Source organism: Stegostoma tigrinum, chromosome 1 (genome assembly GCF_030684315.1).
Source record: "Stegostoma tigrinum isolate sSteTig4 chromosome 1, sSteTig4.hap1, whole genome shotgun sequence".
NCBI lineage: Eukaryota > Metazoa > Chordata > Chondrichthyes > Orectolobiformes > Stegostomatidae > Stegostoma > Stegostoma tigrinum.
Genome location: NC_081354.1, coordinates 59,593,564 through 59,612,631, shown reverse-complemented (window position 1 = coordinate 59,612,631; position 19,068 = coordinate 59,593,564). Strand labels below are relative to the sequence as shown.

The 19,068-nt window shown below is 44.0% G+C and overlaps 1 protein-coding gene across 1 annotated transcript in view; it reads right to left on the bottom strand.

The window, feature by feature from the left end:
• LOC125455322 (annexin A10-like) overlaps window positions 1–19,068 on the bottom strand; it is an 87,597-nt gene that overhangs the window by 46,252 nt on the left and 22,277 nt on the right. Inside the window, exon 3 of the mRNA XM_048537102.1 lies at window positions 12,247–12,341. Within this exon, the coding sequence (XP_048393059.1) occupies window positions 12,247–12,341 (95 nt within the window). The remainder of the gene's footprint in view (window positions 1–12,246; window positions 12,342–19,068) is intronic.

Sequence of the window (19,068 nt, the reverse complement as noted above, 5' to 3'; positions counted from 1 at the left end):
TGGAAGACCATCACTGAATTGAGCAAGAGTTTGGCCACTGAGATCAGTGATGCCACTCCAATGACTGTGCATCTGGGAAAATGGTGCCCAATTTCTAGAGATCCTTCCAAATATGATGTTCCATTGTCCTCACACTGTTCAGCAGCTTCACAAGCCAAGCATTATGTGTACAAACTGATGTCTGACCTCATAGTGTGAGAGTTACAGTAAGGGCTATATAGAAACATGAGGAAACAGACTTAGTGCCATTCTGAGTATGGTTCAACAAACATCAGATTCTGCTTGCACTACCTGGGCCACCAGTGTTCCACTAGAGGTTTGCTTCTTCCTTTCCCTCCTACAATGTTTGGGTGCAGCGTGAGGTTCCACAGCTCGGTTAGAGGGAGCCTACCTTACAGTGCAGCCCATTCTCCTTGGAGGTTTGGTTAAGCAACACTGATGGTGTTTATCTCTAGAGGGCCAAGAACACTGAGTGTGCTCTGCCCAGGCAAATGAACTGTCCTCAGCTTGGACACACACAGGTCTGCAGTTGACCCATTCACAGTTTTACAAGCTGGACTGTTGCTTCATTCCTCTGATGAGCCTCACACAAAATGGGAAAGAAAAAAAACAGTAAGTGAGATAGTGCAGGAGTCCCCTAAGTCTGTTGATTGTCTAGCAGTTCCCCGTTCCCGCTATGCTCACCTCATCTTAATTTTGAGGTGACACCACAGGATGAGCCAATAGACTGCTTGGGCTTGGAAGTGGCAAGTCAGTTCTGTGGACATTGGGTGATAGGGTCGTGGTGGTAAACACAGACATCCTGGTGATCTGCAATATTTTTGTGAGTAGCACTTTTTTTTTCATTTGTGTACGGCCCTTTAAAGAATGCTGGATAGTCTATTCAGCCCTCACTAAAAATAGACAAAGTACGTATGGTACACTATCAACTGACTTGTATGACCAAAAAGTGTGAACTGAAACCTATTATTACTAATTTCAGTATGTAATGAGTCTTCTGCCCAAAACAGGCAGCTGTGATTTATTCGTATTTGCAGGCTTGCCTGAATACTGGGCAATCAATAGAAGTGGCCCCTATGATCTCACCACGCTGCTCCGCTATCATATGTTAAAGGACTATTTATTTGGCCTCTGTGTTTGCTGCAAACCAAGCTCTGTTTTATTATTTTGGTGGGTGCTTCTACAAGTCACAGAAACAAGCCCCTCCCCAACCAAAATTGTCCCACCAGCTCACCCAGTTAAATCTGCTGGGTTACCAGCTTTGGGTGGGTCCCTTTGCCTTGAGAAAAGTAGCAATGGAAGTATGTGATAAGGAAGAGATAACAAGGTGTGGAGCTGGATGAACACAGCAGGCCAAGCAGCATCAGAGAAGCAGGAAGGCTGATGTTTCAGGCCTAGACCCATCTTCAGAAATGGGGAAGCAGAAGGGGTTTCTGAAATAAATAGGGAGAGACGGAGAGGTGGCTAGAAGATGGATAAAGGAGAAGATAGGTGGAGAGGAGACAGAAATGTCAAAGAGGCGGGGATGGAGCCAGTAAAGGTGGGTGTAGGTGACGAGGTAGGGAGGAGATAGGACCGTCCAGGGAGGACAGACAGATCACGGAGGTGGGATGACGTTGGCAAGTAGGAGATGGGGGTGGAGCTTGAGGTGGGAGGAGGGAATAGGTGGGAGGAAGGACAGGTGAGGGAGGTGGGCACAAGCTGGGCTGGCTTTGGGATGCTGTGGGGGGAGGGGAGATTTTAAAACTTGTGAAGTCCATATTGATACCATTGGGCTGCAGGGTTCCCAAGTGGAAAATGAGTTGCTGTTCCTGCAACCTTCAGTTGGCACTGTTGTGGCACTGCAGGAGGCCCAGGATGGACATGTCGTCTGAGGAATGGGAGGGGGAGTTGAAATGGTTCACGACTGGGAGGTGCAGTTGTTTAGTGCGAAGCGAGCGTAGGTGTTCTGCAAAGCGGTCCCCAAGCCTCCATTTGGTTTCCCCGATGTAGAGGAGGCCACAACGGGATACAGTATACCACATTAGCAGATGAGCAGGTGAACATCTGTTTGATGTGGAAAGTCTTCTTGGGGCCTGGGATGGGGGTGACGGGGGAGGTGTAGGGGCAGGTGTAGCACTTCCTGCAGTTGCAGGGCAAAGTGTTGGGTGTGGTGGGGCTGGAGGGGAATGTGAAGCGGACAAGGGAGTCATGGAGAGAATGGTCCCTCCGGAAAGCAGATGAGGGTGGGGAGGGAAAAATGTCTTTGGTGGTGGGGTCAGATTTCAGATGGCGGAAGTGGTGGAGGATGATGAGTTGGATCCGGAAGTTGGTGGGGTGGTACGTGAGGACGAGAGGGATTCTGTTTTGGTTGTTATTGTCGGGACAGCGTGTGAGGGATGAGTTGCGAGGAATACGGGAAACACGGTTAAGGGTGTTTGCGACCACTGAGGAGGTGATATTGCGGTCCTTGAAAAACGAGGACATCTGGGATGTATGGGAATGGAATGCCTCACCCTGGGAGCAGATGCAGCAGAGGCGAAGGAATTGGGGATAGGAGATGGAATTTTTGCAGGAAGGCGGGTGGGATTCTAGTTAGCTGTGGGAGCCGGTGGGCTTGAAATGGATATCAGTTTCCAGGTGGTTGCCAGAGATGGAAACAGAGAGGTCCAGGAAGGAGAGCGCGGTATTAGAGATGGTCCGGGTGAACTTCAGGTTGGGGTGGAAGGTGTTGGTGAAGTGGATTAACTGTTCAAGCTCCTGGTGGGAGCATGAGGCGGCACTGATACAGTCATCAATGTAATGGAGGAAGACATGGGGTTTAGGGCCAGTGTAGCTACGGAAGGGGGATTGTTCCACGTAACCTACAAAGAGACAGGCATAGCTTGGGCCCATGCGGACACCCATGGCCACCCCCTTTGTTTGTAGGAAGTGGGAGGAATTGAAAGAGAAGTTGTTGAGGGTGAGGACGAGTTTGTCTAGGCAGATGAGGGTGTCAGTGGAGGGGCCTGGTCGGGTCTATAGGGCAGCAAGAAGCAGAGGGCCTTTAGGCCACCTGCATGGGGAATGCAGGTGTGTAAGGACTGGACGTCCGTAGTAAAGATGAGGTATTGGGGACCAGGGAATTGGAAGTTTTAATTATGAGTGGGCTGCCTGAGTCATTGACTCATTCCTCTACCCCTCATAAAATGGGAGACAGGCAGGGATGGGTACGAGAATGGTAGACGGTATGCGTGCTGAATTTATGAGACAGCCCTGCCTTCAAACATGCTGGAAGGGAGCGTAAAAAACACCTCAAATGCTCAATACCCATTTTTCTGCACTTCTCTTAGAGGGTGGTGAATCACAGAATTCTTAACTGCAAAGGGCTGTTGAGGCTGAGACATTAAGTATATTCAAGGCCAAGATAGATTTTTAATCGGTAAAGGAACAAAGGAACAGGAATAGGCCATTCAGCCCCTCATATCTGTTTCATCATTCAATGAGATCATAGCTGATCTGTGGTTGACCTCTATGTATCTGCCTTTGGCCCATGTTCCTTAAAACTTTGGTTTACAAAAATTTATCTATCTCAGATTTAACAGATCCTGCATCCACTACATTTTTTTGAAGAGAGTTACAAACATCTACTGCCTTTTGTGTGTAGAAATTCTTCCTAAGATCTCTCCTGAATGGTTTGGCCCTCACTCTCAGACTATGCCCCTGGAGTACCCCTGGTTCTACAATTTCCAACCAGTGGGGAAATAGTTTATCTTCATCTACCCTGTCCTTTCCAGTTGATATTTTGAAGACTTCAATCATATCCCCTCTTGCTCTTCTAAATTCTCGAGAAAAAATGGAATACTGCATTCAATTCTGGTCACCCTGCTGCAGGAAAGATATTGTGAAACTTGAAAGGGTCAGAAAAGATTTACAAAGATGTTGCCAGTGTTGGAGAGTTTGAGCTGTAAGAAGAGGCTGAATAGGCTGCGGCTATTATTGCTGGACCGTTGGAGGCTGAGGGGTGACCTTACAGAAGTTTATAAAATCATGAGGGGCCTAGATAGGGTGAATAGCGAAGGTTTTACCTCATAGGAGGGGGAGTCCAAAAGTAGAAGGCATAGGTTTAATATGAAAGTGGAAAGGTTTAAAAGGGACCTAAAGGGCAACATTTTCACACAGAGGGTGGTGCATGTATGGAATAAGCAGCCAGAGGAAGTGGTGTAGGCTGGTACAATTACAACATTTTAAAGGCATCTGGATGGGTATATGAATAGGAAGGGTTTAGAGGGATATAGGCCAAATGCTGGCAAATAGGATTAGATTAATTTAGGGCATCTGGTTGGCATGGACAAGTTAGACTGCTTCAATGCTTTAAATCTCTATGACTCTATGTCTCTGAAAAGACCTAACTTGTATAATCGCTCCTTATAAGGAAATTATAGGTTGTAGAGAAAAGGCAAGGAAGTGGAGTTTTGGATTATTTGATTAACCATGATCTCTTTGAATGAAGGAGTGTACTTAATGGGCAGAATGATCTTCTTCTGGTACAATGTCTTCTTGGTCTTATTTCAAGTTCACAGAATAGGATTCTTCAGTACGGGTTTAATTCTACCACAAGGTGGCACAACATATCAGGAAATCTACCCATGTTTCTAAATCGTTGCCTCTTGTCATTTTCCATGCCAACATAATGACTCAGCAATTGTGTACTCCTGCCACCCACACCCCTCCCCAACCACTCTGTAGCCTGCCTCTATTTATTTGTGACAATAAAGTGACAAAGCTAATGGTTTCTTTATCACATCTGTCAATATGCCTAGTCCCAGGTGCTCTGTGAACCCATTGGGACTGGTGCACTACTATTCATTCTAATATGTTTTGTTAAATGCAAACACAAATCTGCAGGCGGAAGGAAAAAGATGTGGCCTTTAATTCTCATGTAAAGTCCTGTGTGCTTCTATTTCTTCTTTTAAATTGCTAAAATGTGGCAAACAGATTCAAAACTGAAACAAGCCTCTCTGTATCTTCCCTGACTTCAGAAAGAGCCCACTAATTAAATAAATTGTATAGTAAAATATTCAGGCATGGTTAAAAATGCTGGAAAACCATAGCAACATTCGATTACCCAATCCGATGGACCACCTTGTTTTAATACTACACTTAATGCTGTTTGATTCATATTTCTGCTCTTCGGCAATAAAACTATTTTGTGAAAAATAATACCGTAAGTTCTTCTAACTAAAGAAAAATGACAAAAAATTACTATAAAATTCAATTACGGATTTAGCAACAGAACAAAATCATGGATTTTAAATTTATGAGATTTTCCATGTCAAAATGCTTTAAGGATGAATTCTAGTAAGTAAAACTTTCTGGAATAGACTGCAAGAAATTGTCACTGGAAGTTTCATTTCCTTGTCAGTTTCATTTTTAACGAGAGCACCATCAACTTGCTGTATTAAGCATTTATTAATGGCTTGGGAACTGCAGGAACAATAGTGGACTAAATTTAGCAACTAGTACATCATTTTAAATCATCTCACAGAAGGACAGCAATTAAATGCATCCAAAGTACATTAGAATATAATTAATAAAGCAGTCAATATGTTCTCTGGAAAGAAAAGGTTACATTGGGTTAAAAATGAATTTGCAATGGTGAAAATAATTAGTTCATTGCTCTGTGTGAGTACAAGAAATCCCAAACAACTGCCAAACCATTCTTTGAAAGAAAATTAACTCCTGAGACATTTTGGCATTGACAGTGGGCCCATGAGAGTATTAATCCACGACAAGAATGAGGACTAATTAAAGTGACCCCCGACAATCGCAACGAGGACAAGTTGGTGATGGTAAGGAAGAACAAGAGCACAAAAATTTAGGTTATCACTACTTTGCATATGTTAATTGTATCATGCCAAAGGGCTTTTAGTGTTTTGCATTTGCGAAATATTTCAGCATCTGTTGTTTATAGGAAATTATACACAATAAATGACTGACCAGGCATTGGGTTCAACTTGCTAACACTGAGGAGAATGTGTACTTGTTGTGGTATCTCTCATAAATACTGTGACAAATAGTTTAAATGCCAATTAATGGGACAATTTTAATGAAATGGCATATTGAGTAAGAGATATAAACTGGTAAACAAAGCAGAACTTTCCACTTAATTTTTAAATATTGGCTTAACATTGTGTGCATACATTCCCATATGCGCAGTCAGCAATCATCATTGGTATTTGTGTCAGCAAATGTATCATCCTACATACATTAGATGAACATAAATTTAGTAACTGTCACAGAATATTCCTCTCCCTTTAAATTTCCACAATTAGTATACACTGATGACATTTATTTGATCACCATACATTGACAATTCCTCCGATGAAGTGAGCAAATTATGAATACCCTCATCAACATGTTTCATGCTATATTGAAACATGTTGTATATTTCAGCAATGGGAATTGCTGTTAAAATATTTAAAAGAGGTAACATTTTTACATCAATGAATCAGCATTGTTTGTACCGATTAGACAATTTACAGAGGCATTTAAACTTTGAAATGTATGGTGGAATTTTCACATTTTTATTTAAAGTGTTTTGCCAGATAAAACACTTTTTTCATGGAAGTTTCTGCTCTGTATCTCAGCAATTATGCAGTTGTTCTCTTGGGCACCTTTCTTGGAGAATTACATGTCTGGAGATGTGGAAGTGCTTGTCAATGCCCAAAGATGTACTGGTTAGGTGGATTGGCCATGATAAATTGCCAATAATGTCTAGGGATGTGCAGCCTAGGTGGATTAGCCATGGGAAATGCAGTACAGGCATAGGGAAGGGGGGTGCATCTGGGTGGGATGTTCTCGGAGGCTCGGTGTGGATTCAGTGGAACTGTTTCTGCACTGTAGGGATTCAATGATCCTAATATCAGGCACTTCCAGCTTTCATTCATTTTTGTCATATAAGCTGCTGGGACATGCTGCAGGTATATCCTCAAACAATAAAGAAAGGTGTTTAAGGGCTGAATGGTGTATGAGTTAGTCCGAGGGTAGCCACAATAATGTGATGAGGCTGGTGGCATGCTGAGACCAAGCTGCAAGGATGGAGGGCGGAGGAGGGTGGCAGCCATGGATCAGACAGGGATAGTGCTGCTGTGAAGAAACAGTCAGATGATGCTAAGTTTTGTTGATCTGCAGGCACCAGGTGCCTGTGCTGATTTATGTCAGGAATTTGAGCCATCTTGAGTGGAGGAGACTTGGAAATGACTTAAGTAAGGGGAATTGGGATTTAATGAGATGCACATGTATGGAAATAAGATAATCAAGTATCAGGGGTGAGATTCTGAAGTTGATAGTTAAGTCTTAAGGGGAAAATTGGGCAAATTTATTTTGGAATTGCAGAATTGATTTTCTTTTCAACTCTAACCATAAATTCCTAGATTTTTCACTATTACTCACATCACACCCAGGAGAGGACCATCCCAATGCCCCCATAGCTCTGGAATATCCAAAGCAGCATATAGGAATTGACCAGAATTTGAACTTAATACTCTCCAGTCAATGTCATGTGGTCTGCAAATGTATTGCAAAGGTCAAGTTCTCTCTTCAAGTCAAGCAGCCTTAGACACTGAAGGGGTAATTAGATTGAGGGCGAGGAAGAGAGTAATGGGAAAGAGGGAATGTAAAAGGCAGTAAGAGTGAGGAGGAGAGGGGATAAATGGGAGAGGAGAAAAGTTGCGGGAGATAGAATGAGAAAAAGGTGTTAAAAAGTACAAGCTAAGGAGGGAATGATAAGTGTATAGGAAAATTGCCAGACACAATCACATCATGCCTGTCAGTCATCTTTACTGTCTTTTCACATCAGTGAAACAAAAGTATGTGAATTGCCATGAAAATAATTGCAGTAGATGACACAGAAGAAGCGTAAGAAAATGACATTTTTGGGAGTGAGGTGATGGAGTTCATAGCTTTGCTTCCAAATTTATAGCTGATGGTTGGAAGCATCTCTCTTAAAAAAAAATCCTGCGCAGACATAAGGAATAAAATTCACCTCCAGGCTGGAGCAGGAACCTGAACCACAGGAAATACCAGAAATAAGAAAACCCAGAAATACCCACTCCCACATGATATTCTAACTGTCTCTGCCTGGGAGTCAACATTGGATTACCCTGCGAATGCCTAGAAGTTAAAATTTTCTCATTTTGCATTCTGGCACAGAATATTTCCTTCCGATTTCCCATGTGGCTTTTATTTTTCTCTCTCCATTTCTCTCCCATTCTGAGAGTTGTGCGTACCTCTGAGGAAGATACATGAACAAAGATTCACTGCTTTTTCTTCATTGTACCTACACTCTTCAATTCACTGTTTTTTCAGAAAGCAGTGCGGCCTGTTGATCTTGCCAAATGAAAATCAAGGTGAAATAGGACGGCTTTGATCTGTACATTTAAACCATGTTTAAATTATGAGGCTGGGCTATCACAAATTGCTGATTGTTCGACACAGAATAAAATGCGCAGCACTGTGTACCTGATGACTCAAACTTCATTGCTGCTGTGCTAATTTGCATTGTTGACATTAGTTGCTGACTCACTTCTCAATCTGTGTGCGGTTTGTACTTTAGTGTGTAAACTACAGCCAGCTGTTTCACATCTTGAGCTGACAAGTCAGGAAAAAATTGCTAGAATTCTGATGAAAGGCACCCCACTGAAAATAGACCTATTTACTACAGTGCATTTTTGTCAGTAATCACAGTTAAAAGTGTCAGATTGGCCCTGTTGGTATTAGCATCAATTTTGAGCCAGAAGCCCTTCAATTTGAGGCGTACCACAGCTTTGTACATTTTGACTCCAGGCTTTTCTTTTAATGATGTATGGAAGGAATGCTACATTGAGGGACACACCAAGCAGATTTTTCTAGACCAGGGATGTAGATTTGGGAGATGGGCAAGAAAATAGTAAACAAGGTTGGGGGCCTGACACAAATCTACATTTCCCTGTATGCAGATTGACTTCATGGCAAATAGACATTGGCTGCATATTCAAATAATGAAAGGCCTTCATAAGGGTGACTTTCCTGTCCCAACATTGTTTTACCTTTACATTCTGCATTACCCGTGTCTCTCCCAGTGGAGGTGACAGCTGAATGATTATCATTTGACTGTTAATCCAGAAAACCAGCTAATGTTGTGGGGACAAAAGCAAAGTTTCTGGAAAAGCTCAGCAGGTCTGGCAGCAGCTGTGAAGGAAAAAACAGAGTTAACATTTCGGGCCCGGTAACCCTTCCTCAGTACTCAGTTCTGCCCAGTGGAATGGGTAAAAAGCGATGCCCTGACCAGTGATGTCCGCGTCCCAAAAATGAATACAAAAATATTGCTACAGAGATAGTAGGAACTGCTGATGCTGGAGAATCTGAGATAACAAGGTGTAGAGCTGGATGATCACAGCAGGCCAAGCAGCATCAGAGGAGCAGGAAAGCTGATGTTTCGGGTTGAGACCCTTCTTCAGGAGGGTTTTCAGACTTTTCTGAAGAAGGGTCTCGACCCGAAACATCAGCTTTCCTGCTCCTCTGATGCTGCTTGGCCTGCTGTGTTCATCCAGCTCTACACCTTGTTATCAGGAAAGTATTGCATCAAAAAGCAGAGGAGAGGCCTGTGCCACATTGGCTGACTGCTAACTTTATGGAGGCATCCTGTAGGGTTTCAAGGTTAGCATGGTGGGGAGGAGGGGAGAGGCTGTCTGATTTGTGGTAGAAATGGCTGCCCCCTCCCTCCCCTCACAAGCCCCCTGTCCAATTGGCCATCTGGAAGGGCCGAGTAATGGGAGGCTGCCTCAAGAAAAATTGTTGAATTGGTCCAGCACTGGGCAAGTTATAGCTTTGGAAATCCCCATTTCATCCTGATCTCAGGGTCTTGAAGCCTGTGGTAGAATCCTAATTACTACCTTTCAGGTGAGATTTTAAACCAAAGTCAGTCTACCTGCTCAGCCAAATATCAAAATTCCCACGGGAGTATTGGGGAAATAAAAGTGCCGTAATCAACACCCAGCCTTTAACCCCAACTGTGTTAATCAGGTTACCTGGTCATTTATCCATTTGGTATTTATGGAATCTTGCTGTGTGTAAATTGGTTGCCGTGTTTGCCTGCATATCAACAATGACTGAAGTTGAAAGTCAATCCCTGATGGTTGTAAATTGCTTTGAGGATGTGATTAAGCTTCATGAATGCAATTGTAAGTATTTACTGTGGCTGAATGGATAAAATTGGAAAATCTTTGAGCTAGCCCCCTGCCAAATTATTGCATCATTCTTCTTGCTCACTTCCTTCTGAAAACAGAACCAGTTCCCACCAGAAAATACCACTCCTTTGAGAAGGTCAGGCAGAGTTGGACAGATTAGCTTCATCTGTTAGAGATAATAGGAACTGCAGATGCTGGAGAATCCGAGATAACAAAGTGTAGAGCTGGATGAACACAGCAGGCCAAGCAGCATCTCAGGAGCACAAAAGCTGATGGTTTGGGCCTCGACCCGCAGACCAAGTGTCTAGGCCCGAAGCGTTTGCATCATGTGTTGTTAGCTAACCATCCCTCTTAGCAACATGGCCACGCAGCAACTTAAAAGTGCCTCTACAGTTTTCCCACAAGTCAGCCTCTTTAAATTATTATGTTTACACAGCCACATGAAACAGTGAATGAAAGATGAACTGAAAAAAAAAATTCAGGATTGCTGTTACCAGCCTCAAATGATTTTATGACTCCAAGCAGAGGCAAACAACCACTCTATGCTTGCAGGGCTGACTACAAGCTCTAATCATTTAAACTGACAGGCAGTATAGGTTCTAGGTTAATCACAGTCCTTGCACTCGTTTTCAAGCCTTGTTGAATTTAAGGCCAACTTGTACAAATTGTACTTACTCACCCCAAAGCCTGTCCACTGTCTACAAGGCGCAAATCAGGAATGTAATGGAATACCCTCCACTTGCCTGGATAAATGCAAGTCCAAGAACACTCAAGAAGCTTGACACCATCCAGGACAAAGCATCCCACTTGACTGAACACAGCACCCACAATTATTTAGACCACTCACAGGATACACCGCAGACATCTATCAAAACTCCTTGCACAGCACCTTCCAAAAACACAAACACTATCATCTAGAAAGAAAAATGCAGCAGATATATCATACCGTACAAGGCCCCTCAAAGCCACTTACTATCCTGTCTTGCAAGTAAATCATACTTGCTTCACTGTTTGTGTGGCAAGATTCTGGACCACAGTTTCTAACATCACTTTTGGTGCTCCTAGGCCTAGCTCCTAGCTGCTAGGCTTGCAGAAGTTCAAGAAGGAAGCTCATGACCAACTTTTCCAGCGCAATTAGAGATGGGCAATAAATTCTGGCCTAGCTAGTGAAGATCACCTCACCTGAATAGTTAAAAAAAAACACTTGCTATATTGACACCAGCATTCAAAAACTGGACAAGAAAGGGTTGACTCTGATTACATTTTTGAAAATTTATGATGGGCGTACCTTTGTTTTGTTGGGCTGCTCTGATCTGATTTTACAGTGGTTGAGTTGCCAATTCGTTGAGTGTGGTACCATAGTTCCCACATGGGTGAAAGCTCTTTCTCTGAGAGCTGCTGGGTAATCATGTGGCTCTCAAGTTCCGGCAGCACCACTAAGAGTGGTGGCTACTGCTGGAACTGCAGGTAATGAGGAGCTTTGGAACCAAATTAGGTGAGTTGGGAGTTATGCTGGGGCCAGTATGGAGAAATGGGTGGATGGATAGTCAGGAGGGTGTGGAGGGGTATATTTTTTAACCAGGTGGGATCTGTAGTCTCTTACCCCTCTTCCCTGATAAAATCAATTGGCCACTTGAGGCCAAGGGTGGGTAAGACAGCCAAAACATCCCCTGGTAAAATATCAGCATACGGCATCGCAAATACCAGCCCACTACCAGGGGAGGGATGCTGAGAGAATTTGGGTCTGATGAAGAAAAATAAGCTTTGTAGCCAATCAGATGGCACTTTTACAGGATCACCAGTGTCCGGTTTCCTAATGATAGTGTCTTTCAGTCTAAATGGTAAGTGGGAGTGATAACACTCTCCATCTACAAATGGAAAATTAGGAATATAAGTTCAACAACTGTCAAGAACTCCTTACTTGGTAACTTGATGATGTGACTCAAAGGATTGCAGGATATCTAACAGGCTGTTGTCTGTTTGTAATAGGATCTGAGATCTTCAACTTGTTGATTATTTTAGCTCACAATAAATGTTGGCAAAATGTAAAAATACATACCTGTCCATATGAACCACTGTAGATCTGAGCAATAATGAGCCGCTGGGCATTACAGCGCTGGGTCAAAATTTCAATAAGATCATCTTTATTGCATTCTATATGAAAACAATACAAAGAAATGAACATGTTTATATATTGATCTGAAGATGTTAGTATAAGTAATGTTGTCAAAAAGTGTTCTAAAACCAATAAAAACGATGAATTTGCAACGATGAAATTACAGTACTTCCATTGGCTGGTACTACCATGTAATAGGAATCAACTTAAAATCATTGTTGAAATAATTAAGAGGGTTTCGAGAAACAAATTGACACAGAGACCTGACTGAGCATGAAATTCTTTGTCACAAAATTGCTGAATTAGATGCATGAATTATTTTATAACTAACTCATAGAACTGCCTTAAAACCAGTAGAACATTAAAACATTTGAGAAGAATGATGACGAAGTTGAAGAATGTGAGTGGACTGCTCGAAAGAAGTATCCAGCTCAGGCTGTAGAGACAAAATGGTTTGATTTAAGTGCCACCACATTCTAGTGAGATAGATAAGAGTATGACTCTGACTAATTAGCAATCAGATAGATATCATGTTTCAATTAAAAGAAGGAGAAGTGTAATTAATCATTATCTGACCATCTAAATGACAGTGTCAATGGGTGCAATCCTGTGGAGGCCTGTGTGATGTAGATTATGGCAAGATGTATGTCAGCTTGCACTGTTTTCAGCATCATATATGACTTCACAGATACTGGAGCAGTCCAAGACCTGGTCAATATCGAGCTTCGGCTAACAAGTAGCAAATAACAATCACACCACACAAGTGCCAGGCAATGACAATCTTCAATACAAGAGAATCTTGTTCTAGTCCCTTGATATTCAATGACATTCACAATCCTCCAATATCAACATTTTGGAGTTACCATTGACCAGAAACTCAGTTGGACATGCTACACAAACACAGTGCCTACAAGAGAAGGTCAGGGCTAGGAATCTTGCAGTGAATAACTGTTTCCTGATTCCTCAAAACCTATCTACTAACTAAAAGGCACAAGTGAGGAGTATGATGAAATACTGCCCACTTGCCTGGATGAGTGCAGCTCCAAAAACACTCAAGAAGCTTGGCGCCATCTAGAACGAAGCAGTCTGTTTTATTGGCACCACATCCACTCCCTCCATCTCCAATGCTCAGTAGCAGCAGTGCACACCATCTACAAGGTACACTGCAGAAATTCACCAAGCCTCATTGGGCAGTGCCTTTGAAGCTGACAACCACTTCCATTTCAAAGATCAAGGACTGTAGAAACACAGGAGCATTGCCACAAATTCCCCTCCAGGCCATTAACTATCTTTACTTGGTAACATATCATCATTCTTTCTCTATTGCTGAATTCTGGCTGTGATGACATTGTGGGTCAGAGACATGGACTGCAGCAGTTCAAGAAGGCAGTTGACCATCATCTTCTCAATGGCAACTAGTGATGGGCAATATCTGCTGACCTAGCAAGCAGCTACCACAGTCCATGCCTAAATTAAAGAAAAAATAATGATGAAAAGTTGGTGAGGCCCATCTTGATGTTGGGAACATCTTATTTCATCTTTTATGCTTTTTACAAATGGCGAGGCAAATTTCTCACTAGTCAGTGGTGAATTGCCAATTAAGAGGGATTATTGTTTGTTGAATGCCTTGTTGATTGACCAACTCACCACAGTAATATTCAGCCTCCTATCTAACCAAACATTGTGTGCAGAGTTAGAAATCCAGCTTATGGATTGGACCAAGCTGTATTTCAGGGCTAAGATAACACGGTGTGAAGCTGGATGAACACAGCAGGCCAAGTAGCATCAGAGGAGCAGGAAAGCTTGAAGTTTTGGGTCGGGACCCTTCTTCAGAAATGGGGGAGGGCAAGGGGATTCTGAAATAAATAGGGAGACAGGGGAGGCAGATAGATGATGGGTAAAGGAGAAGATAGGGTGAGAGGAGACAGACATGTCAAAGAGGCGGGGTTAGAGCCAGTGAAGGTGAATGTAGGTGGGAAGTTAGGGGAGGATAGATCAGTCTAGGGAGGACGGGCAGGTCAGGGGGGCAGGATGAGGTTAGTGGGCAGGGGATGGGGATGGGGCTTGAGGTGGGAGAAATGGTTAGGGAGGCAGAGACTAGCTGGGCTGATTTTGGCATGTGTTCGGGGCGGGGGGTAGATTTTGAAGCTTGTGAAGTCCACATTGATACCTTTGGGCTGCAGAGTTCCTAAGCGAAATATGGGATGCTGCTCCTGCATCTTTCGGGTGGCGTCATTGTGGCAATGCAGGAGACCCAGGTTGGACATGTTGTCCAAGGAGTTGGGGGACGGGGGAATTGAAATGGTTCATGACTGGGAGGTGTAGTTGTTTGTTGCAAACAGAGCATAGGTGTTCAGGGATGTATTTCAGGGCTGCTCACTTGCACTGTTAGTCCTCCCTCACTGAGCATCCGTTTGCTCACAAATATTTGTGCCTTACCTTACATTGCTGTGCCATTTACAGCAGTCACATAGCTGGGCATCTTGACTTGCTGCTTAGCAGTCCTCAGTCATAGCGGTGTGAGCCTTGCTGTATGGCACGGTCTCACACCAGTACTATGTGCGAGCAGCTGACGTGGCAAACACACTGCATGTCTCAATGTCTTCAGGAATAGTCCCCACTGAAGTCCATGGAAGCACCTATCAGTCAGGGCATCCCTGCATAGAAAGTTAAGGGCTGCCTCCGATACCAGCCAAGGGGCTTGGCAGTATTCAAGCCATTTTGATCAGGGAGTCCATCCTTCTGCCGATCAGGGATTGGGTCATGGCTGGTCTGTTGACTCCATAGTGGCTGGCCTGGGGGTAACAACTGACACATTTGGAGATATTTAAAGTCAGGGTCTGACTTTAACTTGTCCAAGGCTGTTAGTTTAGATTAGTTGAGGAATGGGCTACAATCAGTCTGCCAGGTCTGATAATAAAGTAGAAGGAGGAAAGAAGGGTAGGGAAGTAAAGATGGCCGTTGACACAAGACTGAACATCAGTAGGTAATTCTTTGGCACTGACGCCTTCAGGTTGTAGGGGATGATGATTTTGAGTGGGGAGATGGGGCAGCATGAGTTGCAAAGGTAGGATATAGTAAAACACAGTCAGAAAGTGGGTAATGCAGGAGGGGGAATAGGCCATGTTCAGAGGCACCCTGACTTCAAGGACTGTTGGAGACAGTGAATGGCACACCTGGTCATCTCGTATGCCGGTGGCTGGGTAGAAAAGGTAAGCAGGTGTAGACAGGTTAGCTAGGGATGTGGGGAGCTGCAAAGCCTATACATTTTATTGGATGAGCTACTAGGAAGGAGTGTGGATATTTGGGGGCTCACCAGCATTTTCGAGCTGAGGATAGAAGCCTCTGGAAAAGAAATGCTCACTGTTGCTTTCCATTGTGTTGGAAATTGAAATTGAGCAATGGAGAAGAAATTGTGACCACACTCGGAGTGGCTGGGGTAAGCAACTCAACCTGTTTGGGAGGGGACTGCAGAACCCACCAATGATAGACCTTTTAAAGGGAAAGAAATTGGTCACAGAGCCATACTTTTTATAGGACACAGACACACAGGCTGCCTATTCCCTAGTCATCATTGATCCCGTCTGTGTGTTTCACTCCCTGGCACAGTCACTGTTGGACAACTCAGTAACACATTTCTGCGCAGAGAGAGAGAGAGAGAGAGAGAGAGAGACGATCATTAGAGATGGTGGATGAGAAGTGGCAGAATGGCTCCATGCCATGTGTACTCATTGAGCTCCTGTTTCCAGATGGTGCCATCGGCTTTCAATGTAGATCTCCACTGATTGATCCACATCTGTGACCATGAAGTGAAGCTTGATGGTGTAAAGTGTATTTGGGCCTATGCAGAGAGACTAACAACCTCATGTATGGTTAAAGAACAAACATTTATACATAATCTGACAGCCACATACAAGCCATTCTCAACTGTGCCACGGAAGCATTGTCAATAAGTTTTCTTCTTCTCTGCCTTCCACCATGTCTATGTGTTCTGCCTTGTTCTGTAGCTGGATGGAGGATGCCTGCTGTATGGTGGAGACTGTTAGTGCAGGAGGTTTGGTTGGGTGACCCCCGTGTCTGAACAGGCCAGACATACCAATGGTTTTCTTGCCAGAATCAAGTTGATTCTCCTTGGCTTGAACCACCAAAGACAGGAGGAGGTCAGGCAAGGTGGGCCGAACAACCCCTGGAGTGCCTGAAGAGGAGATGTTTTAGGGCTCTCAAAGTGGTTCCACCTCTGGCTAAGCGCCTTCCAGCATCACTGTCTTTCCTTGTGAGGAAGGGGCAACTGGACTGGGGTCAACATCCCTCACCCAATATAGCTGTGGCTTTGGCCCTAATGACCATTGAGTGTGCTGGGCCTGGCTCTTGTCCATGGATGCAGACAGAAGGTCACATGACTTGCTGCTCTGCTGCAATGAGGGCCATTGCCTGCCACATCACTGTCTGCTCCTGTCCCTCCCTGTTTATGTGGATGAAGTCCCTCATTGACAACACCCTAGGCTCCTCTTCTGCATGGGCCTGAGCAAGAGCCTGGTCTCTGGCAGTCCCTGAGCGTGAACGGCCTGGGACCTTTCTTCCTCAGCCACCAGCGGTGCTGTCACAATGAAGTACTCAACAGATTCTGCTTCAATAGTTTCTTACACTAATGTTCCTAACAAGGTGCCAATATCTAAGCTAATGCTTGAGACCACTGTATTCTCATTATCAGAAGTCCAGGAAAGTGCTTCTGGGGAGCTGGGTGTTTTTCTCCTGAGTTTGCAGGGAGGCTGGCTGTACTTGCAATGCACAAGAGAGATAGCATTAGAAGTATTGTGCAATGAATAAAACTGACAAGGGGGTGACTGTGAGAGTTGTAGTGGAAGGAAGAATGCTACTTACTAGGTTGGCATGATATAAATGTCTTGGCTTCCCTGTAGGAGTGTTCCTAGTCTTTGTGACAACCAAGATTCTTTCCTAATAGTTGGTAAGATCCAAATATCAGAACCTTCCACATATGTGTGGCCTCTGTCTGCACAATTATAGGCTGTCTTCTCCGTTAATGATATGAGCTGGGGTATGAAATCAGTAAAATAGTAGTGCATGACAAGGCTGTTAGTGCTGGTCCACATGAAAATGGTGGTGAACGTCATCGCACAAATTTGTAGCTTGGGTTGTGGGTGCAGTTGTTCATTTGATTGCTGAGCCGATTGTTTTGTGGTCTGCAGGTGTTTTGTTACTATCCTGTGCGACATCATCTGTGTGACCTCTAATTAAAGCATGGCTGTTCTGCTCTGTTCCGAATTTATATCCTCTGGTGTGGTGGGTCTTGTCACTTCCTGTTCTGCTTTTCAGTAACGGCCTGTGTATAGGGTCTATTTCTATGTGTTTGTTAAGGGATTCCCACGTTGACAAGCAGGCCTCCAGAAATCCTTACATGTCTGTTGTTTGCTTTCCCAGGGCAGCCACTTTGTCCCAGTAAAACTGACAGTCCTCATTGTAAGTGTTTTGAGACAAGTGAACATTGGTCGTGTCTTTTTGCTGCCCCTGGTGTTTGTGTATCCTGGTCATCAGTTTTCTCCCCGTTTGTCCAACGTAATGTTTACTATACTCGCTGCATGGGATTCTGTATGTCACTTAGTTCTGTTTAGTATCGGTATGGAGTCTTTAGTCTTTGATTGCACCCTTAACACATCAGTTTTGGTGCTTTCAATATATGTCAAACCCAGTTTTGGAAAGCCAGGCATAACAACCTAAAAGGTGATTTTGGACACAAGCCCAGGATACCTTGCAACTTTATGTTAGACATGCAATTCTGGCACAGAAAATACAATGCATGTGGCACATTGTATCAAATGCTTAGGCATCCATTTTGCACCACTGAGCAAATGAACAATTACAAGGTAATTCAGAGATAGTAGAAACTGCAGATGCTGGAGAATCCGAGATAACAAGGTGTAGAGCTGCATGAACACAGCAGGCCAAGCAGCACCAGAGGAACAGGAAGGGTAGGGTCTACGCCCGAAACGTCAGCTCTCCTGCTCCTGTGATGCTGTTTGGCCTGCTGTGTTCAACCAGCTCGACACCTTGTTATCTCTAACTACAAGGTGGTGATGGGTTCTGAGAGATTCAACAGACAGTCCCAAGGTCACGCAGGGCTAGTGGTATGGAGTAGTGGAGCCAGTGAGGAAAGTTGTTGCAGGCAATAGTGAGAGTGACAGAGCAAGAACCTTGGTAGGGGATGGGTGCAGCAGCTGAGATAGAGTGAGTATAAAATTGTAGACAGAAGAATTTGGCACTTAACCTGGGAACAGAGAAGGAAATTGACCTTCTTACTGCAATGCTGGCTATTATTTTGCTTCCTGGAGAAGGTATTGTCTCAGATGGCAACCTGGTACCAGGTTTGCTGGGACTGATGGCATGCCCTCCTCTGCCAGTCCTCCTTTCCTTTGCACAACAACCTTGACCAGAATCTCCAGCTCCCTGTCAGTGCATAGCGTTGCCATCTTCCTCTCTTTTTGCCATGTTCTGACTCTGTCCAATGACGAGCATGGCAACTTCAGAATGCCAGTGCCATCTGGATAGACAGATGCCTTTTAAAGATGGTGTGGGTGCAAGGGATGCTAATCTTGGGTGACGTCTGCTGAGTGGTGAGTTGTTCCAGGAATATCATATGCCAAGATGGGGAGGAAATCAAAGCTGAGGTACAGAATGTGGTGGGGCGGGTAATTTATGAGGTGAGTTTGGTAAGATACGGTGAGAAAACCCACTAGACCTTGCTTTAAA